The sequence below is a fragment of the Rhagoletis pomonella genome, unplaced genomic scaffold, assembly GCF_013731165.1.
Source record: "Rhagoletis pomonella isolate Grant_MI unplaced genomic scaffold, Rhpom_1.0 Rhpom_scaffold_06407, whole genome shotgun sequence".
Taxonomy (NCBI): Eukaryota; Metazoa; Arthropoda; class Insecta; order Diptera; family Tephritidae; genus Rhagoletis; species Rhagoletis pomonella.
The window spans coordinates 1-9,668 of record NW_023464939.1 but is presented as its reverse complement, the minus strand read 5'-3'; the positions used below and the strand labels follow the sequence as shown (position 1 = coordinate 9,668).

The following is a 9,668-nucleotide window of genomic DNA, read 5'->3' as shown; positions in this document are numbered from 1 at the left end:
AAATGTTGATTCCACACTGTAAATTGATAGTGTGAACTGCATATAATATCGTACAAGCGTATAAAAAGTGTATGGGCACCTCAAATATTGAAGCGATACATTGTGGACAGGTGTTATCGATTTTGCTTGTTTGCTCCCATTCGTGATACGTTAATATCGTAAGACGGTCCTGCCACCCCAAAAAAATTCGCTCGCTAACGTTGAGGTGGTTGCTACGTCAAAGGTTCACGCAAAATGATTGTTCTGATTCGAGTAATAGTTTGTTTCATTTTTACAACGTGTTTTCGCGGTATCAAACAAGAACGGTGGTAATAATCGATAAACGTGATACGGAGTATCATAATATTCCTGATGTCGATTACCGTGTTTTTGCGCATCGCGATCATTTTTTAAACTGGTATTCCAATCAAAAATCATCTAACACAATGGTAAGATAATTTATTAAAGTACAATTTTTCTAGAGATTGCGAGGCATGAACCAATTAGAACAGACCGGTCGAGAAGCAACCATTTGTGCGTTGATGACCGTCGAGTAGAGCAGTATTTATAATTTGCATAAAAGCCATACTTTGTGATAGCAATTAAGAAAATTATGCCTAGTCTTCATATTCTTTGTTTACTTTTAAAAGAAAATAACATGGCGTCGAAATTACCAACGTCAGCCAGAAAATTACTTTTTTCCTTTTGCTTCATCTTGTCGTAGTTCGACGGATTGAGTAAAAATCCCCAATGACGCAAGCTTAACGTAAGCATTTGGTCTCGAATACAACAGATGGCGCCATTGCTAATTCATGAATGGCAATATCCTGAATGGCTGAAATGTCATTCAAGAAATAACCTATCACGAGGAGAAACGGTTCGTATAGTGGAATTTGTTAGAATAGTAATTTGTAGTATATAGTTTGATTTAATATACTTAGTTTAGGTTTCAGACGCTTGCCTGCATCGATTTGCAACCCTTTGCCTTGAGCACACAGCACGGATTAATGCCCGGTAAATGGATAAAGAGAAGATGCCCGAAGTGTAAGTGGTTCTGTATGTATGTATGTAATTAAACTTTACATTTTTTTCCCATCCTACAATATTATCTTCTGTTTGTTTTATTCACAGATTCTGCGGTTTCCGTGGTTTCAACATGAATTTTGGTTGTGCACTTCGGGCGGTAGGTGGCAAACGAATTCAACAAATAACAGCGGGTCTGTTGCTGGAAGCAATTTGCAGAACGATTCCAAGGTGATCGTAGCATCAACGTCCAACCCTAATTCTTCAGCAACCGCAGCAGTCACTGGTGCAACCGTTGTGACTTCACCATCTAGCACTCCCACCCAAGCCACCTACTATCTTATATACCACAATGGATTTCAACTAAGTATTCCACCGAATACAGTGCCACCACCATTTACACCTGCGCATTTTACCAGTACGACCAACTCTGGCACATCCCCTTCGTCGGGACAAGTTACGCAGTCTGCAATTGGCGGAGCTTATAGTTTGCTTGCGAACACATCAATAACTGCTGTGTTGTTCTTGTACCTACAGCGGCAGGAAATGCTTAAACAGCAACAACAACGAAGAAGGCGGCAACGAATAAGTGATGGGGTGAGTGCGTTTGAGGTATCTGAATAAAATTAAGGACAGGATTGCAGTGGAGCGCTGAAGAGAGCGACGAGCAAAACGTACTTTCAACTAAAATGCTAATATACATACCTAAGCACACATGCATGTATGCGCATAGATACGTATGTGCATACATAGCTACGCATGTGCATAGATACATACCATGCGCATAGATACGTATGCGCATAGATACATATACATATAAGTGTCCGCATATATCTTTTCTCGTCACTTGTTCTGTCGCTTCACTGCAGCAAAACCAAGTTATGGGGAAAACCCTGACGATATGCGTACAATTTAAACCATGGGTTTGAAGATAGCGCAAATTGATGTGAAAATTTCAATTACATATTAAATATATTGTTTTATATACCCTACAAGACATTGCTGAGCACTTTAGGCAAAAACTCTCACACATTTACACTTTTGTTTTTGTAGTACGGCATAAATGAGTAGTTTGACTATTAATACTGAGGACTTTCTGATGACAACATTGAGGGGAAAGTACTCAAATTTTTCCCATGGCCTGAACGAAAATGAGGACTTTGATAAGCACTTTTGTGATTAGGAGTAATGATAATATGAGTACTCATATGATACTCAGCTGTCTTGCAGGGTACATATGCATGCATGTATGTATGTATGGGTGCATTTACAAACATATTTATGAATAGAGCATTATGTTACTGCAACTTAAGTGTGTGATTAGGTCTTGACACTTCAACAATAAGTGCGAATTAGACATAAATTTAACTAGATTCTTTGCAATGATAGATAATATAAACCTAATACACAGCGACAGCTCAAATTGGTATTGAGTAAAACTAAATGCAAGATAGAGTTTTTGAATTTCATTGAGTTTTTTTTTTTTTTTAATAAATACTAAAATTAGAGGTGTAAGAATGGCGAAAGAAAAACTTTATCCGATTTTTTTTTTTTTTTTTAAATCGAAACTACAGTTTTACACATGTACATATGTACATGCATGCATAAATATATTTAACAATAATGGACCTCGATTCTATTCTTCTTTTGATTCTATTTATTTCTTATTTATTAACCAAGCTTTAGATTAAAAATATAGCTTAAAAATAGAAAACTCGGCAAGCGCAGAAAATGTACACGATTTTCAGTATGTAAAGATATGTTAATATTCCTTAGTTCAAAAGCAATACACTGGTCGTTGTTTGAGAAAATTTGCGTATAACTTACGCCAGTTTTTGTTTTGTTTCTAGTAATTTCTGAATAGATATTAATGCATATGTATTGCATGGATCTCGATTGACTTACTCCATATTAATTTTTGAGTACGCAGATCGCCAAAGTCTTTACAAACATTGTGTCAATGGTATATGCATGGCAGACAACATGTTAGAGATTTTTCAAATTGGCTAACAATTTTTTCTAAATAAGGCTATATAAAAATTCTTGCGCAGAATTCCAATATACTTTTTAAGTTGAAATAACACACATTTTGATACAAACCTTAAGCGGGTACTTTAAGGATGTATGATGTTTATAAATTGCATTTCAAATATATATATAACTATTTTGCATTTCAAATTTATATATTATATTGTGGACCTTGGTCAGTGCTGAAAAAAAAGAAGATTGGTTTAAGACGAGGTAGTTGACTCCTCGTCTTGTTCACTGTAGGGCGGAAGTAGGACTAATTTTACCAAAGGTCTTGTGATCTGGCCTCTGTCGGTTTTGATATCCACCACTCGTACCCTGTTGTCCGGACCTGGGTGTAGGTTGATCACTCTCCCAAGCCGCCATTCATTTGGTGGTAGATTGTCTTCTTTAATTATGACAAGGTCTCCAGCTCTCATATTAGTTTGTGGATATTTCCATTTGTTGCGTTTCTGGAGCTCTGATAGGTACTCAGATTTCCATCTTTTGCAAAACATGTGGTGAAGAGCCTTTAATCTTTGCCATCGATTTACGATCGATGCACGATTTTCATCGGCGTCTATTTCTGGTGGAGCTAGTATGTGTCCACCGACTAGGAAGTGACCTGGAGTCAGTGGCTCCAGGTCTGCTGGTTGATTTGAAGAGGGGCTCAGGGGTCTAGAATTGAGACATGATTCCACTCTGCATAATAGGGTTGTAAATTCCTCAAAAGTGTATTTATGGTTGGAGGCAATTTTAGTGAAGTGGCCTTTGAAGCTTTTAACTCCTGCTTCCCACAGTCCGCCCATGTGGGGAGCTGAAGCGGGGATAAAGTGCCATGAAACCATTTGATGGGCATATTTGGCTAAGGTGTCACCGCGGGCATTGGCCATAAAGACTTTAAACTCTGATTTCAGAGTTCTAGAGGCTCCGACAAAGTTAGTGCCATTGTCGGAGTAGACATTTCTTGGACAGCCCCTTCTTGCTATGAACCTAGCAAATGCTGCTAAGAAGGATTGAGTACTTAGGTCTGAGGTGGCTTCCAAATGGATCGCCTTAGTCGCAAAGCACACAAACAGGCACACATATCCTTTGGACATCCGGCATCCTCGTCCGCTGTAACTCTTTATGTCGAAAGGTCCTGCAAAGTCGACTCCCGAGTTTGTAAATGCTCGTGAGAATGTAGTGCGTTCCTTGGGAAGAATTCCCATTAGCTGTGTTTGCACGCGTTTTCTATAAATTGTGCAGACCTTGCAATTATGAATGGTGGACCGTATCATGTTTTTGACCCTAGGTATCCAATACTGTGTTCGAATCAGGCGCAACATGAGCTGATTCTCACCATGCAGTGAGACTTTGTGAACGAACTGAACTATCAGACGGGACAAGTGGCTGTTGTATGGCAGGATAACTGGGTGACGCTCGTTATAGGCGAGATCACGAGATGCTCCTAGGCGACCACCTGTCCTCATTATACCGTCCTTATCGATGAATGGGTTAAGGGTTAGTACTTCACTCTTTTGACCTATTGATGTTTCGGATTTTAGTGCTGAATATTCTTCCCAATAATGCTTCTTCTGGCAGATGATTATCAAGCGGTGAGTCGTTGCTTTAATTTCATCAGCTGAAATTGAACAAGATTTCGCCTGAAAAGAGGCTCTAGTTTTTGGGTGAGTTCTTTGAGAGAATCTCAGTACATAAGATAAAACTCTCAAAGCTCTCGAGAAATCAGAAAATCTTTCAATAATATCAAAGTCGATATCTGGCCTTGTTGTTGCGTGTACCTGCACCCTTTTCTCTTCTATAACTGTATTATAGTCCTTTTCTTCAGTGGGCCATTTGGAGTGATCTTCTTGCAGCCAAGAAGGGCCCTCCCACCACAGGGAGTTGTTTACTAATTCTTGCGCCGGAAGTCCTCTACTGGCTAAGTCTGACGGATTTGATGTTGAATCTACATGACACCAATTTTCTTTTCCGACCTTTTCTATTATTTTTGTTACTCGATGGGCAACAAAGGTTGACCATGAGCACGGTGGTTTCCGTAGCCAAGCCAGGACAATGGTCGAATCCGTCCACATCTTAGTTGTACGGTTGGCTAAGTTAAGATTATTGGTCATCGATTCCAGTATTTCGGCTAGCAAGACCGCCCCACAAAGTTCTAATCGTGGTAAGGAAATCGTTTTAACTGGTGCCACTTTAGTTTTAGCTAGTAGTAGACTGATGGCGACCTTTTCGTCCATTTCGACGCGAAGATAAATGCAGGCCGCATATGCCTTTTCTGAGGCGTCGCAAAACCCGTGAACTTCGACTTTGGTTGTCGGTGAAAAGTGTACCCAACGGGGGATACGAATCTTTTCGATGTAACTGTAGCTTTCCTTAAAGTTTTTCCAGCGGTCCAACGTGGTTGACGATACAGTTTCATCCCACCCTGTTCCTTCTAACCAGATATTTTGCATTAAAATTTTCGCGGTAATTACAAATGGTGCAAGCCACCCTAGGGGATCAAATAATTTGGCAATGGCCGATAGAATTGCCCTTTTTGTATAGCTAGTCTGGTTTTCAATTGGTTTGGCTGTAAAGTAAAAATTATCGGAATGGGCGTTCCATCTGATTCCCAGAGCTTTGACTGTGCTGGTGTCTTCGAAGTCTAAGAAGTCTTCTTTAAGCAGATGGGATTTCGGTGTACCATGTAAAATTTCAGTGCAATTAGAAGTCCATTTCCTTAAAGGAAAACCAGCAGACTGCAGTACTCCTGTGATGTCGTCCTTCGCTTTGATGGCAGCTTCGATGGTGTGACCGCCAGCTAAAACATCGTCAACATACATATACTTTCTTAGGATGTCCGACGCAATAGGGTGCGAGTTTTGTACATCGTCAGCTAATTGGAGCAGGGTTCTAATCGCGAGGTAGGGTGCGCAGTTGACACCGAAAGTCACAGTTTTAAGCTCATAAAGCCTAATTGGTTCGGTTGGACTTGTTCGGAAAATTATTCGCTGATACTTGGTATCGTCAGGATTTAGTAATATTTGGCGATACATCTTTTCGATGTCGCTATTAAAAACATATCGAAAAAATCTCCACCGTAATATTAGAATTGTCAAGTCATTCTGGAGGACTGGTCCAGGATGGATCACATCATTAAGACTCACCCCATTAGCCGTAGGACATGACGCGTTGAAGACCACCCGTACTTTGGTGGTGGTGCTCTCTTCCTTTCGAACGGCATGATGTGGCAGGAAGTAATTTTCGCATTCATCACCCGGAATACGGTCAGAAATTAGCGTCATGTGTCCTAACGTTTCATACTCGGACAATACCCTACTGTATTCAGTTTGTAGGGGAGGGTCTTTTGATAGACGGATTTCATTACGAAAAAATTGTGAGCAAGCTATCTTGAGTGAGGGTCCTAAGCGTATACACCTTGGAAAATCCTGTTTGAATGGCAACGATACTGTATATTTGCCATCCTGGTTCCGTTTAGTTGTGCGTTTATAAAGGTCCTCGCAGTAAACTTCCTCTTTATTGTAGGTTTTGTGCTTTGAAAAGTCTTCTAACTCCCAAAACGAAGCTAGACGTTTGTCTAAGGTCACCTCGTTAAAAAACGATACACGTTTATTAGTGATTGAAATTGCTTCCGTCTGACCGGTTAGTATCCATCCGAATACTGTTTCCTGAGCAAGAAGAGTACCTAAAACGTTCTTCCTAATACCGCTCAACATTATTTGGGCATAAACGTCGCCACCTAGGACAAGATCAACTTGTTCATTAATGAAAAAATCTCTTATCCGCTAAAATGAGGTCGGGAAATGCTTGTTTCGTCATAGCATCTATCTGACAGGTCGGTAGATTACCGGTCAGCTGTGGTAAAACCAACACTGTGGTATCTATATTAATTAAAGGGTCAATGGGTGATCGCAATTGAATTGCACACGCTTCTTTCACCTGCGCCGACACGGTATTATTGATGCCTGATACCTGGGCCTGCATCCTTTTGGACGGCAGGTTAATCCTACGCTTAAGCCTTTCGGTTATAAACGAACATTCCGAACCGGAATCTATTAATGCGCGTGCTGAAAAAGTAGTGTTATTAAAAAATATATTGACCCGCGCGGTCCCCAATAAGATCCCTTTATTTGTATTAGCGAAACAAGATTTAACATTGCTAACCGAATTTTTATTTGCTCTTGCAGAATCGAGCCTCAATTGGGCCTGTGCAGAAGTGGACGCAACATTATCCTTTGGATCCGATTGGTTCGTTTGAACAGTTGATTTCGGTGCGGCTGCCTCGATATGTAAGAGCGTGTTGTGTCTTTGGTGGCAAGTGCTGCAATTGTAAGAGCTAGTGCACCTCGACACAGTATGTCTTGAAGATAGGCAGTTAACGCAACTATTATTGTTCTTCACGAGTGTGATCCTGTCGGATGTTGAAAGCTTACGGAACTTCTGGCAGTCTTTTAATCTGTGCTCGTTAGATTGGCACAATTGGCATGTAACTTTGGATACACTTGCCTGGAAAGCTCCAAGTCTTTTTTGTGGGGCTTCAGTGGTATGTTTAGCATTCTGTGGTTTTGAAAATCTGGAATGAGTAGTGCCCTTTATACCTGACACAGTTTCTAGTGTCTGGAACCTATTTGAGAGAAACTTATCCATATCCTCCCACTTGGATATTTCCGTTTTGTTCTCTACTGTTTGTTCCCACAATGCTAAGGTACTTTCCGGTAGTTTGGTTGAGCAGATGTAAGTAATAATTGCATCCCAGTTTGATATATCAATTTGATGACTTTTTAGTGATGAGATGCAATTATTAATTTCTCTCTGCAATTTTTTTAATCGAGCCGCCGCACTCACTATCAACCGTATTTAAATTAAAAAGAGTCTTTAATTGTGTATTGACGAGTATGCGTTTATTCTCGTACCTATCCGTTAAATGTTTCCAAGCTGTAGAAAATCCTTCATTGGTGAGTGGGCATTTTTTAACAATATCTTTCGCCTCTCCCTCTGTTTTTTGGATCAGGTGGCATAGTTTCTCGACAGGAGTGAGGCGCTTATTCAGGATGTAGATGGCCGTGAACATGTCTCGAAAAGTTGGCCAGGAAAGATAGTCGGCCTTGAATACATCTGTATCGCACGGGGGTAAGTGGATACTGTGTTCGCGGTCGGACTGATCTTCTACATCCTTTTCACTTTTAACTAATTTTGCGTGGAGATCTGCCATGTTCGACATGCAGCGCAAATAGACTGAGTACGAGCTCTTGTATTTTTTCTTCACTGAAGAAATATCTTTGGCTTCTGCCTTATCTGAAATTAAATATTCCTCGTATGCTATTTTAACCTTTCGCCACATTGCTTTAAGTTCTTCTTGCTGGATCGCAAGAGTATATTTTGTATGCTCTGTCTGGGGCACGATATTGTAATCTGATTCAAACTCAGTTACTGCGTCCGCCAACCGAATATATGTATCCATGTTTGTTTAATTTAATTAAAGAGAACCCAAGACGAAATGAACCCCTAACTATCTTTTCGAAAGTTCCAAGCAAAGCAAAAAACCACCACAAGAATTTAAGTTCAATTGTTCAACTCCTTTATTTTTTTTTTTTTTAAAAAGGATGTAAGTATATGCACATCACTTCCTATATTTACAGGTAATTAACTCGCCGCCCAACTTGCACCAATGTTCAATTTGAATATATGTATATGTGAACGTAATGTGTAACTCCGATGTGCAATGATATTTGAACGAGCGGCTGGTGATTTTGTGGAAGTAGTATATCAGCGTTAAAGTGACTATAATGTGCAGACCAAAAGTGATTGCAAAGGATGATAAACCAAAAGTGTTAAAACCAAAGTGCAATTCCGAGTGAGGTTAGATCTCCTCCCGCGCTACGTGAAGTGTTGTTAGTGTAAGTGGTTGCAGAAATTAAACTTACGTGCCACCAGAAGGCTATGGAAATTGTGAAAGTGATCAAATGTGCGAATTAATTCAATCTGTGCTCTTTAAATATGGCACACGGACTAAGAAAATTTGACTAAAATGTGTGCCGTTGTCATTTACACTAACCAAAACTTTCGTGGGTTTTCTCAAAATGGCCGTAGCGCGCACTTGTGTTTGGGTTATATGCACTATGTTCATGGACTGTTGAATCGCGATTCGGACTATATTTGCAACACTAGTGAACGTTGTTCCACAAAATCACTCGCAGCTATTATGTTCTTTACGAGAAATAATCTTAATTTTTTCGGAGCGATATTTTCACTAAATATATGTGTTTGTGCAATGAAAAATGTCAACCACGTACCTTGTTACCTCCTTGTATTTATGCGACCGGTTAATTGTATAAGGTGCGCTCTTGTGTAATGGATGATTGCGGCAAGTGTGCTTTTGTGCTCCGGCTATGGCCAAGTGCATACGTTGTGGGCAAGTGCGTCGGCTGTGTGGAAGTGCTCCGGTTGCGGACAAGTGCGTCGGTTGTGGGCAAGTGCTCCGGTTGCGGACAAGTGCGTCGGTTGTGGGCAAGTGTTCCGTTTGGACAGGTGCTTTCTAATTGATAGAGCTGTAGTGGACTGTATTCAAATAGTTTGTCTGATTATTTTTCTCCCGGCGGAGATGGACCATGTGCAACGCTGCAACGACTGCGTATTTGATAGCTCAATGGTTCGCA

At 40.3% G+C, this 9,668-nt stretch overlaps 1 protein-coding gene across 7 annotated transcripts; it reads left to right on the top strand.

Annotated features, from left to right (window-relative positions):
* The first annotated feature begins 383 nt into the window (after window positions 1–383).
* On the top strand, window positions 384–1,723 carry LOC118755499. Of its 7 annotated transcripts, none has more exons than XM_036490334.1 (5): window positions 384–428; window positions 704–856; window positions 926–1,023; window positions 1,111–1,115; window positions 1,193–1,723. In XM_036490334.1, exons 3-5 carry the CDS (start codon window positions 998–1,000, stop codon window positions 1,624–1,626), a joined length of 465 nt encoding a protein of 154 aa, XP_036346227.1. In that variant the 5' UTR covers window positions 384–428; window positions 704–856; window positions 926–997; the 3' UTR covers window positions 1,627–1,723. The 7 variants fall into 7 exon arrangements, 5 of the variants coding, with proteins under 5 accessions (XP_036346227.1, XP_036346228.1, XP_036346225.1 ...); XM_036490335.1 differs by having other exon boundaries at window positions 921–1,023; XM_036490332.1 differs by having other exon boundaries at window positions 921–1,039.
* Window positions 1,724–9,668: the final 7,945 nt, after the last annotated feature.

Coding starts and splice junctions, on each gene's coding strand:
- LOC118755499 (XM_036490331.1), top strand. CDS start 773: ATGGCGCCATTGCTAATTCATGAATGGCAATATCCTGAATGGCTGAAA. Junction 857..920: donor ACCTATCACGAGGAGAAACG/GTTCGTATAGTG, acceptor TAATATACTTAG/TTTAGGTTTCAGACGCTTGC. Junction 1,044..1,110: donor GTAAGTGGTTCTGTATGTAT/GTATGTAATTAA, acceptor TTTTATTCACAG/ATTCTGCGGTTTCCGTGGTT.